General features: G+C 40.9%; 1 protein-coding gene across 2 annotated transcripts in view; it reads left to right on the forward strand.

The window, feature by feature from the left end:
* The window catches only part of IFT46 (intraflagellar transport 46), an 87,909-nt gene that overhangs the window by 8,485 nt on the left and 54,493 nt on the right, over positions 1–24,931 (forward strand). The window contains exons 2-3 of one of the 2 annotated variants that reach the window (XM_071690571.1): positions 10,548–10,607; positions 24,014–24,148. Coding sequence is in view for 1 of the 2 variants with exons in the window: in XM_071690654.1 (XP_071546755.1) it covers positions 24,014–24,148 (135 nt within the window). In the remaining variant the exon portion in view is untranslated. The remainder of the gene's footprint in view (positions 1–10,547; positions 10,608–24,013; positions 24,149–24,931) is intronic. The other variant, XM_071690654.1, reaches the window with a different exon arrangement.

Raw genomic sequence — 24,931 nt, forward strand, 5'->3', positions numbered from 1 at the left:
ATGAGAAGAGTGGGAGGTGGGTTGATTAGAAAGGGTAGTGAGTGGTGGGATGAAGAAGTAAGAGTATTAGTGAAAGAGAAGAGAGAGGCATTTGGACGATTTTTGCAGGGAAAAAATGCAATTGAGTGGGAGAGGTATAAAAGAAAGAGACAGGAGGTCAAGAGAAAGGTGCAAGAGGTGAAAAAAAGGGCAAATGAGAGTTGGGGTGAGAGAGTATCATTAAATTTTAGGGAGAATAAAAAGATGTTCTGGAAGGAGGTAAATAAAGTGCGTAAGACAAGGGAGCAAATGGGAACTTCAGTGAAGGGCGCAAATGGGGAGGTGATAACAAGTAGTGGTGATGTGAGAAGGAGATGGAGTGAGTATTTTGAAGGTTTGTTGAATGTGTTTGATGATAGAGTGGCAGATATAGGGTGTTTTGGTCGAGGTGGTGTGCAAAGTGAGAGGGTTAGGGAAAATGATTTGGTAAACAGAGAAGAGGTAGTAAAAGCTTTGCGGAAGATGAAAGCCGGCAAGGCAGCAGGTTTGGATGGTATTGCAGTGGAATTTATTAAAAAAGGGGGTGACTGTATTGTTGACTGGTTGGTAAGGTTATTTAATGTATGTATGACTCATGGTGAGGTGCCTGAGGATTGGCGGAATGCGTGCATAGTGCCATTGTACAAAGGCAAAGGGGATAAGAGTGAGTGCTCAAATTACAGAGGTATAAGTTTGTTGAGTATTCCTGGTAAATTATATGGGAGGGTATTGATTGAGAGGGTGAAGGCATGTACAGAGCATCAGATTGGGGAAGAGCAGTGTGGTTTCAGAAGTGGTAGAGGATGTGTGGATCAGGTGTTTGCTTTGAAGAATGTATGTGAGAAATACTTAGAAAAGCAAATGGATATGGATGTAGCATTTATGGATCTGGAGAAGGCATATGATAGAGTTGATAGAGATGCTCTGTGGAAGGTATTAAGAATATATGGTGTGGGAGGAAAGTTGTTAGAAGCAGTGAAAAGTTTTTATCGAGGATGTAAGGCATGTGTACGTGTAGGAAGAGAGGAAAGTGATTGGTTCTCAGTGAATGTAGGTTTGCGGCAGGGGTGTGTGATGTCTCCATGGTTGTTTGATTTGTTTATGGATGGGGTTGTTAGGGAGGTAAATGCAAGAGTTTTGGAAAGAGGGGCAAGTATGAAGTCTGATGGGGATGAGAGAGCTTGGGAAGTGAGTCAGTTGTTGTTCGCTGATGATACAGTGCTGGTGGCTGATTCATGTGAGAAACTGCAGAAGCTGGTGACTGAGTTTAGAAAAGTGTGTGGAAGAAGAAAGTTAAGAGTAAATGTGAATAAGAGCAAGGTTATTAGGTACAGTAGGGTTGAGGGTCAAGTCAATTGGGAGGTGAGTTTGAATGGAGAAAAACTGGAGGAAGTGAAGTGTTTTAGATATCTGGGAGTGGAGCTGGCAGCGGATGGAACCATGGAAGCGGAAGTGGATCATAGGGTGGGGGAGGGGGCGAAAATCCTGGGGGCCTTGAAGAATGTGTGGAAGTCGAGAACATTATCTCGGAAAGCAAAAATGGGTATGTTTGAAGGAATAGTGGTTCCAACAATGTTGTATGGTTGCGAGGCGTGGGCTGTGGATAGAGTTGTGCGCAGGAGGATGGATGTGCTGGAAATGAGATGTTTGAGGACAATGTGTGGTGTGAGGTGGTTTGATCGAGTGAGTAACGTAAGGGTAAGAGAGATGTGTGGAAATAAAAAGAGCGTGGTTGAGAGAGCAGAAGAGGGTGTTTTGAAGTGGTTTGGGCACATGGAGAGGATGAGTGAGGAAAGATTGACCAAGAGGATATATGTGTCGGAGGTGGAGGGAACAAGAAGAGGGAGACCAAATTGGAGGTGGAAAGATGGAGTGAAAAAGATTTTGTGTGATCGGGGCCTGAACATGCAGGAGGGTGAAAGGAGGGCAAGGAATAGAGTGGATTGGAGCGATGTGGTATACCGGGGTTGACGTGCTGTCAGTGGATTGAATCAGGGCATGTGAGGCGTCTGGGGTAAACCATGGAAAGCTGTGTAGGTATGTATATTTGCGTGTGTGGACGTATGTATATACATGTGTATGGGGGGGGGTTGGGCCATTTCTTTCATCTGTTTTCTTGCGCTACCTCGCAAACGCGGGAGACAGCGACAAAGTATAATAGATAAAAATATATATATATATATATATATATATATATATATATATATATATATATATATATATATATATATATATAGGTTCTAGGAGCGTTGAAGAATGTGTGGAAGAAGAGAACGTTATCTCGGAGCAAAAATGGGTACATCTGAAGGAATAGTGGTTCCAACAATGTTATATGGTTGTGAGACATGGGCTATAAATATAGTTGTGCAGAGGAGGGTGGATTTGTAGGTAATGAAATGTTTGAGGGCAATATGTGGTGTGAGGTGGTTTGATCGAGTAAGTAATGAAAGGGTAAGAAAGATGTGTGGTAATAAAAAGAGTGTGGTTGAGAGAGCAGAAGAGGGTGTGCTGAAATGGTTTGGACACATAGATAGAATGAGTGAGGAAAGATTGACAAAGAAGATATATGTGTCAGAGGTGGAGGGAACAAGAAGCGGGAGACCAAATTATTACTATCATTTTGTTTTCTTTCATACATGTTTGTAATTTCCTGTGTGAGCTTGGTAAAGTCAATAACAGATGACTGAACCTCAAGAGGAAGAAAAATTCCTTGCTTGGCTCCTTGCATGTTCTTCCTTTTTGAAATTGATACGGGAGGGGAAGATTTACAGTTCCCTTCTCCTACCCGTCTTAGTTGCCTTCTGTGATAAGCAGAAGATAAATGGAAAGTACTCCTTCACCCCTATCCTTAGAGATGAATATACCTTTTCTTTTTTTTCTATCTTTCATATGTGTGTGCCATTTCTTGCATTAGCAAGGTAGTGCCAGCAACACATGAAAAGACCTTTCATTCACATCATTCTTTGCTGTTGTGTGTAATACGTGGAAAACACAGCTGCCTATCCCCCTGTTATTATTATTGTTATTATTATTTTTAAGTGATTATTATTATTATAATTATCATTATTATTATCATCATTGATTTTATTATTATTATTGTTATTATAATAACCATTTCTCACGATTTGCTGATATCACCAAATAAGGTAGGTAACCATTCTCATTTGAGACCCCAAATTCTGTTTCATTAACACTGCATAGGTCATTCCCAGCAAGCAGGCAAGTGACATCTACTTACAATAGTTTTTCTGGTTAATTGAACATTGTATTTGTCTCCATAAGTGAATTATGATCACTGGCAACAAAACCTCATTACTGTCCTAGAACACAAATATGGATTCAAAGAGTGACAGGGAAAGCAGAACTGTCATACAGTGATAGCATACTGCAAAACAAACATCATATATGGTGATATGTAAAAGGTTATGATTTTACAGGTAGGGAATAACAGAGATGAGAGTAATGAGGAGTGATTGTGGTTTATTGGTAAAACATGGGGGATTAGAAAAGAGGTTAACATGTGTATTATATGCAGATGTTACTGTTCTGTTTTTGCTGAATCAAAGGAAGAGTTGGATGGCTTTGCGATTGTTTTGATGAGGTACATAGATGGAGGATGTTGAAAGTGAATGTAAGGGTATAATTATCATTTTTGAAAGAGATGGGCTTCCACAGTGTACTGGATAGAGGAGAATTTATTAAAGTATTTAGGTTTTTGGGAGCAGTGATAAGTAAGTATAATATTAGAATACTGTACCAGGTGTAAACACCTTGTAACTTCTTAGGGGATGTCTTCACATCCTCTGCTCAGTGATGTGTATGTAGCGCCACGTACACGAGGACCTTAAGCACCAGAGATGCAGGCTGCATCCCAGTGCTCATAATTCCTAGGCATCATAAGAAAAGAGTTGATTTTTGTAAAAATTATATGGTGTGAGAAACAGCTGTTTGAAGTGTCTTTTGGAGTGACGAATCCATGTTTTCTATGACAGGTGGCCATGACAGTGGGTATGCACAGGCAACCCGGTTGTGACCCACTGGATCCCAAGTGCACTGTAAAGTTTCCTGCTTCACTTATGATATGAGATTGTTTCAGTTATGGTGTTGGGGACCTTGAAATGTTCCTAAAGAATGAAAGTCGAGCTATTGTGTGACCATCTTCCAAATTCATTCAAAACATTTAATTTTGAAATGTTCATGGAGGATGGGGCTCCCTGCCACACTGACAGACTAGACACTCATTGACTTATGGGCTGTGCAGTGAAGGTTTGCTATGACTGGCCTGGGAATTCACCAGATTTCAGTCGAGGAGAAAACTTGCGGGCGCTTATGAAAATGAAATACTGTAACAGGGATACTTCGTTGCTACCCAAGCTGGAAGTGGCCACTCATGAAATTTGGCAAAAGGTGGACCCTAAATGGCTTCAGAACCTGGTTATTTCAAGGAGTGTATAAACAGGAAAGAGAAACCAATAAAATACTTACTGGTGATGATTATAGTTTTCATTTTTTATTTCATGTATATCCTTGATGTTTGTGCTGTATGTACTAGGTCACATGCACCACTGAAGCCTCTTGCAATATATATATATATACATATTTTTTTTTTTTTTTTTTTTTTGCTTTGTCGCTGTCTCCCGCGTTTGCGAGGTAGCGCAAGGAAACAGACGAAAGAAATGGCCCAACCCACCCCCATACACATGTATGTACATACGTCCACACACGCAAATATACATACCTACACAGCTTTCCATGGTTTACCCCAGACGCTTCACATGCCTTGATTCAATCCACTGACAGCACGTCAACCCCGGTATACCACATCGCTCCAATTCACTCTATTCCTTGCCCTCCTTTCACCCTCCTGCATGTTCAGGCCCTGATCACACAAAATCTTTTTCACTCCATCTTTCCACCTCCAATTTGGTCTCCCTCTTCTCCTCGTTCCCTCCACCTCCGACACATATATTCTCTTGGTCAATCTTTCCTCACTCATTCTCTCCATGTGCCTGAACCATTTCAAAACACCCTCTTCTGCTCTCTCAACCACGCTCTTTTTATTTCCACACATCTCTCTTACCCTTACGTTACTTACTCGATCAAACCACCTCACACCACACATTGTCCTCAAACATCTCATTTCCAGCACATCCATCCTCCTGCGCACAACTCTATCCATAGCCCACGCCTCGCAACCATACAACATTGTTGGAACCACTATTCCATCAAACATACCCATTTTTGCTTTCCGAGATAATGTTCTCGACTTCCACACATTCTTCAAGGCCCCCAGAATTTTCGCCCCCTCCCCCACCCTATGATCCACTTCCGCTTCCATGGTTCCATCCGCTGCCAGATCCACTCCCAGATATCTAAAACACTTCACTTCCTCCAGTTTTTCTCCATTCAAACTTACCTCCCAATTAACTTGACCCTCAACCCTACTGTACCTAATAACCTTGCTCTTATTCACATTTACTCTTTAACTTTCTTCTTTCACACACTTTACCAAACTCAGTCACCAGCTTCTGCAGTTTCTCACATGAATCAGCCACCAGCGCTGTATCATCAGCGAACAACAACTGACTCACTTCCCAAGCTCTCTCATCCCCAACAGACTTCATCCTTGCCCCTCTTTCCAAAACTCTTGCATTCACCTCCCTAACAACCCCATCCATAAACAAATTAAACAACCATGGAGACATCACACACCCCTGCCACAAACCTACATTCACTGAGAACCAATCACTTTCCTCTCTTCCTACACGTACACATGCCTTACATCCTCGATAAAAACTTTTCACTGCTTCTAACAACTTGCCTCCCACACCATATATTCTTAATACCTTCCACAGAGCATCTCTATCAACTCTATCATATGCCTTCTCCAGATCCATAAATGCTACATACAAATCCATTTGCTTTTCTAAGTATTTCTCACATACATTCTTCAAAGCAAACACCTGATCCACACATCCTCTACCACTTCTGAAACCACACTGCTCTTCCCCAATCTGATGCTCTGTACATGCCTTCACCCTCTCAGTCAATATCCTCCCATATAATTTACCAGGAATACTCAACAAACTTATACCTCTGTAATTTGAGCACTCACTCTTATCCCCTTTGCCTTTGTAAAATGGCACTATGCACGCATTCCGCCAATCCTCAGGCACCTCACCATGAGTCATACACACATTAAATAACCTTACCAACCAGTCAACAATACAGTCACCCCCTTTTTTAATAAATTCCACTGCAATACCATCCAAACCTGTTGCCTTGCCGGCTTTCATCTTCCGCAAAGCTTTTACTACCTCTTCTCTGTTTACCAAATCATTTTCCCTAACCCTCTCACTTTGCACACCACCTCGACCAAAATACCCTATATCTGCCACTCTATCATCAAACACATTCAACAAACCTTCAAAATACTCACTCCATCTCCTTCTCACATCACCACTACTTGTTATCACCTCCCCATATATTTTTTTTTTTTTCTTTTTTATACTTTGTCGCTGTCTCCCGCGTTTGCGAGGTAGCGCAAGGAAACAGACGAAAGAAATGGCCCAACCCCCTCCCCCCATACACATGTATATACACACGTCCACACACGCAAATATACATACCTACACAGCTTTCCATGGTTTACCCCAGACGCTTCACATGCCTTGATTCAATCCACTGACAGCACGTCAACCGCGGTATACCACATCACTCCAATTCACTCTATTCCTTGCCCTCCTTTCACCCTCCTGCATGTTCAGGCCCCGATCACACAAAATCTTTTTCACTCCATCTTTCCACCTCCAATTTGGTCTCCCTCTTCTTCTTGCTCCCTCCACCTCCGACACATATATCCTCTTGGTCAATCTTTCCTCACTCATCCTCTCCATGTGCCCAAACCACTTCAAAACACCCTCTTCTGCTCTCTCAACCACGCTCTTTTTATTTCCACACATCTCTCTTACCCTTACGTTACTCACTCGATCAAACCACCTCACACCACACATTGTCCTCAAACATCTCATTTCCAGCACATCCATCCTCCTGCGCACAACTCTATCCATAGCCCACGCCTCGCAACCATACAACATTGTTGGAACCACTATTCCTTCAAACATACCCATTTTTGCTTTCCGAGATAATGTTCTCGACTTCCACACATTCTTCAAGGCCCCCAGAATTTGCGCCCTTCAATGAAGTTCCCATTTGCTATATATATATATATATATATATATATATATATATATATATATATATATATATATATTATATATATATATATATATATATATATATATATATGGGGAGGTTAGGGAGGTAAATGCAAGAGTTTTGGAAAGAGGGGCAAGTATGAAGTCTGTTGGGGATGAGAGAGCTTGGGAAGTGAGTCAGTTGTTGTTCGCTGATGATACAGCGCTGGTGGCTGATTCATGTGAGAAACTGCAGAAGCTGGTGACTGAGTTTGGTAAAGTGTGTGAAAGAAGAAAGTTAAGAGTGAATGTGAATAAGAGCAAGGTAATTAAATACAGTAGGGTTGAGGGTCAAGTCATTTGGGAGGTAAGTTTGAATGGAGAAAAACTGGAGGAAGTGAAGTGTTTTAGATATCTGGGAGTGGATCTGGCAGCGGATGGAATCATGGAAGCGGAAGTGGATCATAGGGTGGGGGAGGGGGCGAAAATTCTGGGAGCCTTGAAGAATGTGTGGAAGTCGAGAACATTATCTCGGAGAGCAAAAATGGGTATGTTTGAAGGAATAGTGGTTCCAACAATGTTGTATGGTTGCGAGGCGTGGACTATGGATAGAGTTGTGCGCAGGAGGATGGATGTGCTGGAAATGAGATGTTTGAGGACAGTGTGTGGTGTGAGGTGGTTTGATCGAGTAAGTAACGTAAGGGTAAGAGAGATGTGTGGAAATAAAAAGAGCGTGGTTGAGAGAGCAGAAGAGGGTGTTTTGAAATGGTTTGGTCACATGGAGAGAATGAGTGAGGAAAGATTGACCAAGAGGATATATGTGTCGGAGGTGGAGGGAACGAGGAGAAGAGGGAGACCAAATTTGAGGTGGAAAGATGGAGTGAAAAAGATTTTGTGTGATCGGGGCCTGAACATGCAGGAGGGTGAAAGGAGGGCAAGGAATAGAGTGAATTGGAGCGATGTGGTATACCGGGGTTGACGTGCTGTCAGTGGATTGAATCAAGGCATGTGAAGCGTCTGGGGTAAACCATGGAAAGCTGTGTAGGTATGTATATTTGCGTGTGTGGACGTATGTATATACATGTGTATGGGGGTGGGTTGGGCCATTTCTTTCGTCTGTTTTCTTGCGCTACCTCGCAAACGCGGGAGACAGCGACAAAGCAAAAATCCTCCCCTCTCGTATTTTTTTAATTTTCCAAAAGAAGGAACAGAGAACGAGGCCAGGTGAGGATATTCCCTCAGAGGCCCAGTCCTCTGTTCTTAACGCTACCTTGCTAACGCGGGAAATGGCGAATAGTATGAAAGAAATATATATATATATATATATATATATATATATATATATATATATATATATATATATATATATATGGCCAGAGAGCGTTATTGGATTACGTGTTAATTGACAGGCGCGTGAAAGAGAGACTTTTGGATGTTAATGTGCTGAGAGGTGCAACTGGAGGGATGTCTGATCATTATCTTGTGGAGGCTAAGGTGAAGATTTGTATGGGTTTTCAGAAAAGAAGAGTGAATGTTGGGGTGAAGAGGGTGGTGAGAGTAAGTGAGCTTGGGAAGGAGACTTGTGTGAGGAAGTACCAGGAGAGACTGAGTACAGAATGGAAAAAGGTGAGAACAATGGAAGTAAGGGGAGTGGGGGAGGAATGGGATGTATTTAGGGAATCAGTGATGGATTGCGCAAAAGATGCTTGTGGCATGAGAAGCGTGGGAGGTGGGTTGATTAGAAAGGGTAGTGAGTGGTGGGATGAAGAAGTAAGATTATTAGTGAAAGAAAAGAGAGAGGCATTTGGACGATTTTTGCAGGGAAAAAATGCAATTGAGTGGGAGATGTATAAAAGAAAGAGAAAGGAGGTCAAGAGAAAGGTGCAAGAGGGAAAAAGAGGGCAAATGAGAGTTGGGTTGAGAGAGTATCATTAAATTTTAGGGAGAATAAAAAGATGTTCTGGAAGGAGGTAAATAAAGTGTGTAAGACAAGGGAGCAAATGGGAACTTCAGTGAAGGGCGCTAATGGGGAGGTGATAACAAGTAGTGGTGATGTGAGAAGGAGATGGAGTGAGTATTTTGAAGGTTTGTTGAATGTGTTTGATGATAGAGTGGAAGATATAGGGTGTTTTGGTCGAGGTGGTGTGCAAAGTGAGAGGGTTAGGGAAAATGATTTGGTAAACAGAGAAGAGGTAGTGAAAGCTTTGCGGAAGATGAAAGCCGGCAAGGCAGCAGGTTTGGATGGTATATATATATATATATAATATATATATATATATATATATATATATATATATATATATATATATATATATATATATATATACATTTTACTTCCAGATTTGTATTTGGTTCTCATCCTCTTTATATTCCTTGTGCACTGGGGAACTGTTGGGAAGAATTGCTTGCATGATAAGATGGTCTGACCCAACTCTAACATATAAATGTGAAACCTGAAGTCAGAAATAATTTGTTAGCACTTGATTACTTAGATAGCTTAGTAGGAATTAGAATTTTAGATAATGAATGAAGATATGAAAGGAATGTGGTGTGATGAAATCATTAAAAATATGCATGAATGAAAGTCTCTTAGGATGGTATGGTAATGAAGGATACTTGGCAGTCAGGATGGTATGGTAATGAAGGATACTTGGCAGTCGAGAGGTTAGTGCAGAAGATATTTTGTAGTACAGTGAAAGTTACAAGAATAAAATAATTGACACTAGAGGACAAATGGAGTGAGTGATCTGTTTAAGGTTCTTATGTGATGAAGTTGTAAATAGAGAACTTTTTCCTAAAAAATCATATTCATATTCAGAGTGAAAATTAGGAAGTGTTTGTATCATTATTCTTGCACACAAGATACAAGATGAGGATCACTGGTAGCAAACTGAGAGATAAGCCTGTTTGTTTGTGTAGACTTAAAACTGTGAGGCATCTTATTTATTTTAGACCTTATGCTTGCATTTGCAAGTTCACCTATAGAATCATTGAAGCATCACCTACAAGGTAATATCTTCGTGTTTTTTATTGCATCTGTATTAGCAGAAGCAAGAATTTGTTAACAATTGCCATAGTATAATTTCATATTCATTGTTGTTACTTTCATTGTCATAGGTGTTCACATTTGTGTTAGTGTTGGTTTCTTAATGTGCAAAGCAAACATGATACCAGGCTCTGTGAGTCTCTCTTGAATTATTCAACTTTCACACATGTACATAATGAATACAATGTGAAAATGATTCATTGAGTAGTTATAGTTTTTACTTTGCTAGTGCAACTTTATTATCTAAAAATGTTTTGTAATTAGGTTATTAAAAAGTGGCATTTCAGGGGCCTACTGTGGATGCCACTGTTAGTCAAAAGGAGGGCATCAGGACTCTGCCCTATTAGGTAATATTATTATTTTATATCATTATTTGTTGTTTAATCTGCATGCAAACACATGCTTTGCATACATGCACAATGCACCTATGCATGCTCTCATTCATGTATGAAGATGGAAAAAATCCATAACATGCACAAAGACAAAACTTATCACACACACACACACACACACACACACACACACACACACACACACACACGTGCACTGAGGATATGGTTAATGCAGACAGCATGCATTTATTCAAGTTGTGTGAAAATAAAGAATGTTAAAGAAATGATGCCCCACAAATGTAAAACTTCCTCCTCATACAGTACAAATAGGTATTTATAGATAAGTAATTTCACACACACAGAGAGGTTCTGGAAGAGATAATTGGAATGCAAATAGATAATTGTCTACTGAAGAGAAATTACCTTTGTGAGAGACAGTATGGTTTTAGGGAAAGGATGTCATGTGTAACAAACCTCTTAGATTTCTATGAGAGAATGAGCTATGTCTTAGACAAAAGGGAAGGCTGGATGAATTGTTAGTACCTATACTGCTAGAAAACATTTGACACTGTACTGTAAGGGAAGGTGATAATGAAGCTGGATTACATGGTATGAATAAGAGGGAAGCTTCTTCGATGGAAAGATTAATCTCAATGGGAGGGAATGAAGGACACATGTTAGAGGAGCCAAATGTGTTGAGGTGACCAATAGAGTGGCACATGTTTCTTCTCTGGGACAGTTATTCTTCTTGCTCTGTGTGAATGACTTCCCTGAAGGCATGGACTGTTATGTAAGCATGTATGCATATGATGCAAAGGTCATGAAAAGTGAGGAGGATTGCATCAGCTTACAAGTGGACCTAAACAGACTCCAGAATTGGTCTGAAAAATGGTTGATGAAATTCAACCCGAGCAAATGTAATGAGAATAGGCCAGAGTGAAAGATGGCCTCCATATGATTAATAACTACCTGGAAATAAGCTTCAGGATTCTGTATGTAGAAGGACTTGGTAGACAATTTTTTTTAGGTTAGCTGAGATGGCATGGCAACTGAGGTCCAAATGAAAGCCATCTAGTTAATGTTATATAGTAAGCAATAAACCCTAGCCAGAGCTAGGGACAAGTTAATTGGGAGGTAAGTTTAAATGGAGAAAAACTGGAGGAAATGAAGTGTTTTAGATATCTGGGTGTGGATTTAGCTGTGGATGGAACCATAGAAGCGGAAGTGAGTTACAGGGTGGGGGAGGGGGCGAAGGTTCTGGAAGCATTGAATATAAGAATGTGTGGAAGGTGAGATCATTATTTCGAAGAGAAAAAGTGGGTATGTTTGAAGGAATAGTGGTTCCAACAATGTTATATGGTTGTGAGGTGTGGGCTATAGATAGGGTTGTGCGGAGGAGGGTGGATGTGTTGAAAATGAGATGTTTGAGGACAATATGTGATCAGGTGGTTTGTTTGAGAGCAGAAGAGGGTGTTTTGAAATGGTTTGGGCACATGGAGAGAATGAGTAAGGAAAGATTGACCAAGAGGATATATGTGTTGGAGGTGGAGAGAACGAGGAGAAGTGGGAGACCAAATTGGAGGTGGAAAGATGGAGTGAAAAAGATTTTGAGTGATCGGGGCCTGAACATGCAGGAGAGTGAAAGGCGGGCAAGGAGTAGAGTGAATTGGATCAATGTGGTATACCGGGGTGGATGTGCTGTCAATGGATTGAATCAGGGCATGTGAAGCGTCTGGGGTAAACCATGGAAAGTTCTGTGGGGCCTGGATGTGGAAAGGGAGCTGTGGTTTCGGGCATTATTGCATGACAGCTAGAGACTGAGTGTGAACGAATGTGGCCTTTGTTGACTTTTCCTAGCGCTACCTCGCACACATGAGGGGGGAGGGGGATGTTATTCCAAGTGTGGCGAGGTGGCGATGGGAATGAATAAAGGCAGACAGTGTGAATTATGTGCATGTGTATATATGTATATGTCTGTGTGTATATATATGTGTACATTGAGATCTATGGGTATGTATATTTGCATTTGTGGACGTGTATGTATATGTCTGTGTATGGGGGTGGGTTGGGCCATTTCTTTCGTCTGTTTCCTTGCGCTACCTCGCAAATGCGGGAGACAGCGACAAAGCAAAATAATAGAAAAATATATATATGTTGACTGGTTGGTAAGGTTATTTAATGTATGTATGACTCATGGTGAGGTGCCTGAGGATTGGCGGAATGCGTGCATAGTGCCATTGTACAAAGGCAAAGGGGATAAGAGTGAGTGCTCAAATTACAGAGGTATAAGTTTGTTGAGTATTCCTGGTAAATTATATGGGAGGGTATTGATTGAGAGGGTGAAGGCATGTACAGAGCATCAGATTGGGGAAGAGCAGTGTGGTTTCAGAAGTGGCAGAGGATGTGTGGATCAGGTGTTTGCTTTGAAGAATGTATGTGAGAAATACTTAGAAAAGCAAATGGATTTGTATGTAGCATTTATGGATCTGGAGAAGGCATATGATAGAGTTGATAGAGATGCTCTGTGGAAGGTATTAAGAATATATGGGGTGGGAGGAAAGTTGTTAGAAGCAGTGAAAAGTTTTTATCGAGGATGTAAGGCATGTGTACGTGTAGGATGAGAGGAAAGTGATTGGTTCTCAGTGAATGTAGGTTTGCGGCAGGGGTGTGTGATGTCTCCATGGTTGTTTAATTTGTTTATGGATGGGGTTGTTAGGGAGGTAAATGCAAGAGTTTTGGAAAGAGGGGCAAGTATGAAGTCTGTTGGGGATGAGAGAGCTTGGGAAGTGAGTCAGTTGTTGTTCGCTGATGATACAGCGCTGGTGGCTGATTCATGTGAGAAACTGCAGAAGCTGGTGACTGAGTTTGGTAAAGTGTGTGGAAGAAGAAAGTTAAGAGTAAATGTGAATAAGAGCAAGGTTATTAGGTACACTAGGGTTGAGGGTCAAGTCAATTGGGAGGTGAGTTTGAACGGAGAAAAACTGGAGGAAGTGAAGTGTTTTAGATATCTGGGAGTGGATCTGGCAGCGGATGGAACCATGGAAGCGGAAGTGGATCATAGGGTGGGGGAGGGGGCGAAAATTCTGGGGGCCTTGAAGAATGTGTGGAAGTCGAGAACATTATCTCGGAAAGCAAAAATGGGTATGTTTGAAGGAATAGTGGTTCCAACAATTTTGTATGGTTGCGAGGCGTGGGCTATGGATAGAGTTGTGCGCAGGAGGATGGATGTGCTGGAAATGAGATGTTTGAGGACAATGTGTGGTGTGAGGTGGTTTGATCGAGTGAGTAACGTAAGGGTAAGAGAGATGTGTGGAAATAAAAAGAGCGTGGTTGAGAGAGCAGAAGAGGGTGTTTTGAAATGGTTTGGGCACATGGAGAGGATGAGTGAGGAAAGATTGACCAAGAGGATATATGTGTCGGAGGTGGAGGGAGCAAGGAGAAGAGGGAGACCAAATTGGAGGTGGAAAGATGGAGTGAAAAAGATTTTGTGTGATCGGGGCCTGAACATGCAGGAGGGTGAAAGGAGGGCAAGGAATAGAGTGAATTGGAGCGATGTGGTATACCGGGGTTGACGTGCTGTCAGTGGATTGAATCAAGGCATGTGAAGCGTCTGGGGTAAACCATGGAAAGCTGTGTAGTTATGTATATTTGCGTGTGTGGACGTATGTATATACATGTGTATGGGGGGGGTTGGGCCATTTCTTTCGTCTGTTTCCTTGCGCTACCTCGCAAACGCGGGAGACAGCGACAAAGTATAAAAAGAAAAAAAAAATATATATATATATCAAACATTTTCGTCATTAGCTTTCTGTCGCTGGTTGTGAAAGGTATCATACCATACCTCTCATTATTTGGCTTTAAAGTACTAGCTTATGATCATGCCTCTTCAATTCAAGGTTCTGATTTATAACTCATAGGTCTTTGACATTTCCTTCAATGTCTTTGTATTGTTATTCATTCCATGATGTATTTGCTCAAATTTCTCATTAAAATCCATTGAATTCCATGGGTAGCCTCATGTTCTGGACTGCCAGAAAGCATTTTTACATTATATCACATCAGGGGTTAGTTAAGGGGAATCTGTAGGCTGGGATGGAGGGCAGACTGCTTTTCTGGATGGAAGAGAACAAAGGGCACATGTTAGAAGAGCATTCCCTGAATGGGGAGAGGATACCCATTGGTATGCCATTGCTTAATCCTGGGACCATTGCTCTTCTTGGAATATGGAAATTGCTTGCCTAATGTAGTGGACTATTACCTGAATATGTTTATGGTTAATGCAAAGGTCATGAGAAAAGTACAGGTGAGTGATCAAGATGAGTGATAACTGCATCAGCTTACAAGGGTTCATAGACTGACTCCAAAGATGTTCTGATAAATTTTTGATGAAATACAATGTTATTAGATGCAGTGTAATGAGGACAGTGTTTAGTGAAAGAAGACTTGTGTAATTATTATCTAGCAAGAAATAAACTACACAAATCTTTATAAAAGAAATTTATAAGTCAGCGTTGTGCCTAACCTATTGTCAGTGCTTCACATCAGGAAAATTTTTTAAAGAGACAAACTGTCTGCTGACAAAATTAGAATTGCATTTAGGTACATATATAAGAAAATATTTGGTAAAGATGCGCCACTGTATTAGATCAAAACAGTTATAGGCTTGTCATGTCTGGTCACCACTCAAAGAAACACAAAAATTTAATCAAGAGAGGTAAGCGAAAAGCAGCTAAGATAGTACTTACATTAAGAGACCTGAGTTTCAGTGAGAGACTGAAGGCTAAACTAACCCACCTGGAGGAGAAAAGAATTAGGGGCAACTTGATTACAAACCTTTAAGATTCCAAATCATGTATAGTGTGAACAGGCTATTTTTCTTCATAACAAGAAGCTGGGTGAGAAGCTTGTTAGAAAGGGCTTTATATAAAGAAGTGATTTTTTAATGTAAGGATGGTGGATGGTTGGAATAAACTAGTGATGAGATTGTTAATACCTATAGGATGGAAAATGTTAGGCCTTACATGGCAGTACTGCATTGGGTGTAGTATGCATCTGTGAATGCACAATAAAAAACAATGAAATTATTAATTAGCATGCAAAATTGAGAGAAAATACTCTGAAAGTTCTGTGGTAATACCTTTTTGTTGGCCTGGTCCAGTGATGAGTGAGGGATGGTGAAAAGTGGCTGACAGACATGGGGAGGGTATTGAAGGTTTTGTTTCTTTCATTCTCTTGAACTTGATTTTGCACTCTATTTGTATTTCAACTCTATTTGTATTTCATACATATGCATAGCATTGGTAGTGAATAACATGAATGATTTTAGATATATTATGCTGCTCATACTATAAATGAGGGTGAAGATGGCAAGTTACTGGCACATGTAGGGAGGATATTGGTGGAGCTTTTGATGGAAAATATTATAGCTGTCTGTTATCATTTTCAACCAAAGGAACCCTTCCAGGATTAGTCAAAGTTGATATATAATATCTTTCAAATGTGAGGGGTAGTTGGGGATGGTCTCCCTCCTTTCCCTCATGTAGATCATGCAAAAATCAGTAGGTCTCTTATTTTTTCACATTTCTTATGTTATTCATGTTCACTCTCTCATTCCTCCTTGGAGATAATAGAAAGCTTTTCCATAGATTGCTAGTATCGAATTTTGGTCAAAGAGCAGGTAATCAGGCTAAAGGATACAGAGCAGAAAGTTGTAGAGTATGATATAAAGATATGTGAGGAACTGAATGACAAGTTAAGAAGTATTTTTGTACTAGAAAATACTGTAGTCTCAATACCAATAAGATGGGGTGGGTAAGAGATCTTAGAAAACTGTAAGCTTACAAGAAAAGACATAAGTAAACTTATAAAAGGCTTTGACCCATATAAAGTCATGATATAGTTTCTGCATGTGTGCATGACAAATGTGCTTATATGTTTGACAGACCACATGAAGTATCTTTCAGTTTGTTGCTGGAGGAGGGTGTAATGGAACAGAGGCCATTGCTGGGCCTGTCTTTAAAACTGAAAGATTGCACTGATCTGTATAAAAATCTCTATAACAAGTGTGGTCTGTAAAACAATGAAAAAGGTAATCAGAAAGAAAATGGATAACTACCTAGGAGAAACTTCCAGGGACATGGATTCAGGGAAAGAGGCCATACATAACAAATCTCTCAGATTTCTGTGAGAGTGAGCTTTGTTTTATGAAAAAAACCAATTGTGGATTGTATGCCCCTGCATTAGCAGAAAGTGCTGGATGCTTTACCTTTTAGGAGATTAGAAAAGAAATGTGGATTTTGTGGGGTGCACTTAACAATTAGTATGATATTAATTACAGGAAAATAATTTTCTTTTGATACTTTTTTCATAAAATTCATTGATATCATTATTTGATTGTTCCCTATATGATAAGCTCTTTCTTCATTGTTCAAAATGAAGAATGTTTTTTTCATTTAAGTGTGGATTACTATAGATGTAGTGTATCAGCAATTGGAATATCAAGGATATTGTTTGTGGTTGCTTTTCAACAAATTGATTGAATATTTTAATATGATTGGTGCCAGTTAGAGGTGCTCATAATTTTTTCGTCAAAATAAATTAGTATATGGATTTTTTCTTTTTAGTGTGCACTTTACATCTTTTTCCACTATTGGATAGTATCCTAAATAGCATCTGTATGCAGTATCCATGAATTTTCATATTATTTTTCTCATTTACATTTTCATCCAATTCATTGCTTTCCATATATGTCTTTTTTTCTTTTGAAATGGTTCACTTCATGCCTAGGAACCATGGAAGTGGAAGTGGGGTGGGGGAGGGGGGCGAAAATCCTGGGAGCCTTTAAGAATGTTTGGAAGTCGAGAACGTTATCTCGGAAAGCAAATATGGGTATGTTTGAAGGAATGGTGGTTCCATCAATGTTGTATGGTTGCGAGGCGTAGGCTATGGATAGAGTTGTGCGCAGGAGGGTGGATGTGATGGAAATGAGATGTTTGAGGACAATATGTGGTGTGAGGTGGTTTGATCGAGTAAGTAATGTAAGGGTAAGAGAGATGTGTGGAAATAAAAAGAGTGTGGTTGAGAGAGCAGAAGAGGGTGTTTTGAAATGGTTTGGTCACATGGAGAGAATGAGTGAGGAAAGATTGACCAAGAGGATATATGTGTCGGAGGTGGAGGGAACGAGGAGAAGTGGGAGACCAAATTGGAGGTGGAAAGATGGAGTGAAAAAGATTTTGAGTGATCAGGGCCTGAACATGCAGGAGGGTGAAAGGCGGGCAAGGAATAGAGTGAATTGGATCGATGTGGTATGCCGGGGTCGACGTGCTGTCGATGGATTGAATCAGGGCATGTGAAGCGTCTGGGGTAAACCATGGAAAGTTGTGAGGGGCGTGGATGTGGAAAGTTAGCTGTAGTTTCGGGCATTATTACATGACAGCTAGAGACTGAGTGTGAACGAATGGGGCCTTTGTTGTCTTTTCCTAGCGCTACCTCGCACACATGAGGGGGGGGAAGGGGGATGTTATTCCATGTGTGGCGAGATGGCGATGGGAATAAATAAAGGCAGACAGTATGAATTATGTACATGTGTATATATGTATATGTCTGTGTGTGTATATATGTGTACATTGAGATGTACAGGTATGTATATTTGCGTGTGTGGACGTGTATGTATATACATTGTGTATGGGGGTGGGTTGGGCCATTTCTTTCGTCTGTTTCCTTGCGCTACCTCGCAAATGCGGGAGACAGCGACAAAGCAAAAAAAAAATATACATATATATATATATATATATATATATATTTTTTTTCTTTGTCGCTGTCTCCCGTGTTTGCGAGGTAGCGCAAGGAAACAGACGAAAGAAATGGCCCAACCCCCCCCATACACAATGTATATACATATGTCCACACACGCAAATATACATACCTACACAGCTTTCCATGGTTTACCCCAGACGCTTCACATGCCCTGATTCAATCCATCGACAGCACGTCGACCCCGGCATACCACATCGATCCAATTCACTCTATTCCTTGCCCGCCTTTCACCCTCCTGCATGTTCAGGCCCTGATCACTCAAAATCTTTTTCACTCCATCTTTCCACCTCCAATTTGGTCTCCCACTTCTCCTCGTTCCCTCCACCTCCGACACATATATCCTCTTGGTCAATCTTTCCTCACTCATTCTCTCCATGTGACCAAACCATTTCAAAACACCCTCTTCTGCTCTCTCAACCACACTCTTTTTATTTCCACACATCTCTCTTACCCTTACGTTACTTACTTGATCAAACCACCTCACACCACACATTGTCCTCAAACATCTCATTTCCAGCACATCCATCCTCCTGCGCACAACTCTATCCATAGCCCACGCCTCGCAACCATACAACATTGTTGGAACCACTATTCCTTCAAACATGCCCATTTTTGCTTTCCAAGATAATGTTCTCGACTTCCACACATTCTTCAAGGCTCCCAGGATTTTTGCCCCCTCCCCCACCCTATGATCCACTTCCGCTTCCATGGTTCCATCCGCTGCCAGATCCACTCCCAGATATCTAAAACACTTTACTTCCTCCAGTTTTTCTCCATTCAAACTTACCTCCCAATTGACTTGACCCTCAACCCTACTGTACCTAATTACCTTGCTCTTATTCACATTTACTCTTAACTTTCTTCTTTCACACACTTTATCAAACTCAGTCACCAGCTTCTGCAGTTTCTCACATGAATCAGCCACCAGCGCTGTATCTTCAGTGAACAACAACTGACTCACTTCCCAAGCTCTCTTATCCCCAACAGACTTCATACTTGCCCCTCTTTCCAAAACTCTTGCATTCACCTCCCTAACAACCAAATCCATAAACAAATTAAACAACCATGGAGACAACCATGGTTTGTTGAATGTGTTTGATGATAGAGTGGCAGATATAGGGTGTTTTGGTCGAGGTGGTGTGCAAAGTGAGAGGGTTAGGGAAAATGATTTGGTAAACAGAGAAGAGGTAGTGAAAGCTTTGCGGAAGGTGAAAGCCGGCAAGGCAGCAGGTTTGGATGGTATTGCAGTGGAATTTATTAAAAAAGGGGGTGACTGTATTGTTGACTGGTTGGTAAGGTTTTTTAATGTATGTATGACTCATGGTGAGGTGCCTGAGGATTGGCGGAATGCGTGCATAGTGCCATTGTACAAAGGCAAAGGGGATAAGAGTGAGTGCTCAAATTACAGAGGTATAAGTTTGTTGAGTATTCCTGGTAAATTATATGGGAGGGTATTGATTGAGAGGGTGAAGGCATGTACAGAGCATCAGATTGGGGAAGAGCAGTGTGGTTTCAGAAGTGGTAGAGGATGTGTGGATCAGGTGTTTGCTTTGAAGAATGTATGTGAGAAATACTTAGAAAAGCAAATGGATTTGTATGTAGCATTTATGGATCTGGAGAAGGCATATGATAGAGTTGATAGAGATGCTCTGTGGAAGGTATTAAGAATATATGGTGTGGGAGGCAAGTTGTCAAAAGCAGTGAAAAGTTTTTATCGAGGATGTAAGGCATGTGTATGAGCATTAAGAGAGGAAAGTGATTGGTTCCCAGTGAATGTTGGTTTGCGGCAAGGATGCGTGATGTCTCCATGATTGTTTGATTTGTTTATGGATGGGGTTGTTAGGGAGGTGAATGCAAGAGTTTTGGAGAGAGGGGCAAGTATGCAGTCTGTTGTGAATGAGAGGGCTTGGGAAGTGAGTCAGTTGTTGTTCGCTGATGATACAGTGGTGGTAGCTGATTCAGGTGAGAAAATGCAGAAGCTGGTGACTGAGTTTGGTAAAGTGTGTGAAAGAAGAAAGTTAAGAGTAAATGTGAATAAGAGCAAGGGTATTAGGTACAGTAGGGTTGAGGGTCAAGTCAATTGGGAGGTAAGTTTGAACGGAGAAAAACTGGAGGAAGTAAAGTGTTTTAGATATCTTGGAGTGGATCTGGCAATGGATGGAACCATGGAAGCAGAAGTGGATCATAGGGTGGGGGAGGGGGCAAAAATCCTGGGATCCTTGAAGAATGTGTGGAAGTCGAGAACATTATCTCGGAAAGCAAAAATGGGTATGTTTAAAGGAATAGTGGTTCCAACAATTTGGTATGGTTGCGAGGCGTGGGTTATGGATAGAGTTGTGTGCAGGAGGGTGGATGTGCTGGAAATGAGATGTTTGAGGACAATGTGTGGCGTGAGGTGGTTTGATCGAGTAAGTAACGTAAGGGTAAGAGAGATGTGTGGAAATAAAAAGAGCGTGGTTGAGAGAGCAGAAGAGGGTGTTTTGAAATGGTTTGGTCACATGGAGAGAATGAGTGAGGAAAGATTGACCAAGAGGATATATGTGTCGGAGGTGGAGGGAACGAGGAGAAGTGGGAGACCAAATTGGAGGTGGAAAGATGGAGTGAAAAAGATTTTGTGTGATCGGGGCCTGAACATGCAGGAGGGTGAAAGGAGGGCAAGGAATAGAGTGAATTGGATCGATGTGGTATACCGGGGTTGACGTGCTGTCAGTGGATTGAGTCAGGGCATGTGAAGTGTCTGGGGTAAACCATGGAAAGCTGTGTAGGTATGTATATTTGCGTGTGTGGACGTGTATGTATATACATGTGTATGAGGGTGGGTTGGGCCATTTCTTTCGTCTGTTTCCTTGCGCTACCTCGCAAACGCGGGAGACAGCGACAAAGCAAAAATATATATATATATATATATATATATATATATATATATATATATATATATATATATATATATAGTATCCCTGGGGATATGGGAGAAAGAATGCTTCCCACGTATTCCCTGCGTGTCGTAGAAGGCGACTAAAAGGGGAGGGAGCGGGTGGCTGGAAATCCTCCCCTCTTTTTTTTTAAATTTTCCAAAAGAAGGAGCAGAGAAGGGGGCCAGGTAAGGATATTCCCTCAAAGGCCCAGTCCTTTGTTCTTAACGCTACCTCACTGACGTGGGAAATGGCGAATAGTATAAAAAATATATATATATATATATAATATATATATATATATATATATATATATATATATATATATATATATATATATATAATATATATATATATATATATTTTTTTTTTTTTTTTTTTTTTTATACTTTGTCGCTGTCTCCCGCGTTTGCGAGGTAGCGCAAGGAAACAGACGAAAGAAATGGCCCAACCCTCCCCATACACATGTACATACACACGTCCACACACGCAAATATACATACCTACACAGCTTTCCATGGTTTACCCCGGACGCTTCACATGCCTTGATTCAATCCACTGACAGCACGTCAACCCCTGTATACCACATCGCTCCAATTCACTCTATTCCTTGCCCTCCTTTCACCCTCCTGCATGTTCAGGCCCCGATCACACAAAATCCTTTTCACTCCATCTTTCCACCTCCAATTTGGTCTCCCTCTTCTCCTCGTTCCCTCCACCTCCGACACATATATCCTCTTGGTCAATCTTTCCTCACTCATTCTCTCCATGTGCCCAAACCATTTCAAAACACCCTCTTCTGCTCTCTCAACCACGCTCTTTTTATTTCCACACATCTCTCTTACCCTTACGTTACTTACTCGATCAAACCACCTCACACCACACATTGTCCTCAAACATCTCATTTCCAGCACATCCATCCTCCTGCGCACAACTCTATCCATAGCCCACGCCTCGCAACCATACAACATTGTTGGAACTACTATTCCTTCAAACATACCCATTTTTGCTTTCCGGGATAATGTTCTCGACTTCCACACATTTTTCAAGGCTCCCAAAATTTTCGCCCCCTCCCCCACCCTATGATCCACTTCCGCTTCCATGGTTCCATCCGCTGACAGATCCACTCCCAGATATCTAAAACACTTCACTTCCTCCAGTTTTTCTCCATTCAAACTCACCTCCCAATTGACTTGACCCTCAACCCTACTGTACCTAATAACCTTGCTCTTATTCACATTTACTCTTAACTTTCTTCTTCCACACACTTTACCAAACTCTGTCACCAGCTTCTGCAGTTTCTCACATGAATCCGCCACCAGCGCTGTATCATCAGCGAACAACAACTGACTCACTTCCCAAGCTCTCTCATCCCAAACAGACTTCATACTTGCCCCTCTTTCCAAGACTCTTGCATTTACCTCCCTAACAACCCCATCCATAAACAAATTAAACAACATATTCCCTGCGTGTCGTAGAAGGCATCTATAAGGGGAGTTAGCAGGTGCCTAGAAATCCTCCTCCCAGGCAGTCACCTGTTTACCAAATGGCATCCTAGCTACATCTCTCATTGTATATCAACTGACTGATATATTTATTTCATGTATCTGATGATGTGATTATTACATGAAAGTGTACTGGGAACTTATCATGTTTCCTTTCCTTGTGGACTCGTAAGAATATACTTGTTCACATGCCCAATTGTGATCCTTTCCAATGTACATACAAATACATATCAACATATATACATATACATACACATACACAGGCATATACATATATACATTTGCATATTCATACTTTCTTGCTGTCATTTATTCCTGGGACCACCCCGCCCCACAGGAAACAGCATCACTGTCTCCCGCTTCAGCGAGGTAGTGCCAGGAAAACAGACAAAAAAGGCCACATTCATTCACACTCATTCTCTTGCTGTCATGTGTAATGCACCAAAACCACAGCTCCCTATTCACATCCAGGCCCCCACAGACCTTTCCATGGTTTACCTCAGATTCTTCACATGTCCTAGTTCAGTCCATTGACAACATGTTAACTCTGGTATACCACATCGTTCCAGTAACCTTGTATTCCTTGCACAACTGTTACCCTCCTGTATGTTCAGGCACTCAAAATCTTTTTCACTCCATTCTTCCATCTCCAATTTGGTTTCCAACATACATAAATGCATACATATATATTTATACTTTATTGCCAATTCCCATGTTAGCAAGGTTGTGTCATGAAAAGATGAATAAAGTCTGCATTCATTCATGTATTCTCGAGCTTTCATGTGCAATGCAATAAAACCACATTATATAGCTATCATAAATAGGTAGATAGATATAGCATGGCTGCTTTTGATTACACTGTGAATGAAAAAGCAGTCATGGTTCTATCATTGAGTACAATCTCGTTTATGAATTTCTTTCCCCCAAATAGTCTATCCTTTCTCTGTTAATAATTTGCAGCACGGCTTTGAAACTACAGTCACCTCTGGAAAAGGAATCCTGGGTTTATATGATAATGTTAATGCACCCTATGTGTAGTCAATAGTTATCATATTCTTACTTCACGTGGAATGCAGCAACCTATTGATGCAGGAAGTGTTGCATGTTCTAATGAGAATTTTAGTCATTTTTACTCAAAGTATGATTTTTTGCTTTGCTAATTTTAACATGTATCACTGTGTATTTTCAGGTAGAATCCTTCCGGAGCTGGGAATATGATGAAGTAACTGATGTATCAGAAGGAAGTCGATCTTTGCAGCAATTACCATACAGTGTACATGAAAGAAATGAAAGTTTAGTATCCATTCACTCTCCAAGAAAGACTGTGAGTTTTAATGAACCCTTCAGTAGAAAAGCATTCATATAAGTAAAAACCTGTATATCAGTTTAACTGACTGTTTAGCATTGCACTTTTTCATCAAAGCATTTTTTTGTCAGCGTAGGATAACATAGTCTCTTTTATTAAAAAATGTAATTTTCAAATTTCACCGCCCTCTCTCATGATTCCCCCAAAAAGACGAAAGAATGGCCCAACCCACCCACATACACATGTATATACATAAATGTCCACACACGCACATATACATAACCATACATTTCATCGTATACATACATGTACATACACAGACATATATACATATGCACATATTCATACATGCTGCCTTCATCTATTCACGCCGCCACCCTGTCACACATGAACTGACACCCCTCTTCCCCCCACGTGTGTATGAGGTAGCGCTAGCAAAGGACAACAGAGGCCACAGTTGTCCACACTCAGACTCTAGCTGTCATATATAATGCACCGAAACCACAGCTCCCTTTCCACATCTAGGCCCCACAGAATTTTTCCATGGTTTACCCCAGATACTTCACATGCCCTTGTTCAATCCATTGACAGCATGTCAGACCCAGTATATCACATTGTTCCAATTCGCTCTATTCCTTGCATGCCTTTCACCTTCCTGTATGTTAGGGCCCCAATCACTCAAAATCTTTTTCACTCCATCCTTCCACCTCCAAGTTGGTCTCCCACTTCTCCTCTTCCCCTCCACCTCTGACATATATATATCCTCTTTGTCAATCTTTCCTCACTCATTCTCTCCACACT

Source organism: Panulirus ornatus, chromosome 1, assembly GCF_036320965.1.
Source record: "Panulirus ornatus isolate Po-2019 chromosome 1, ASM3632096v1, whole genome shotgun sequence".
NCBI lineage: Eukaryota > Metazoa > Arthropoda > Malacostraca > Decapoda > Palinuridae > Panulirus > Panulirus ornatus.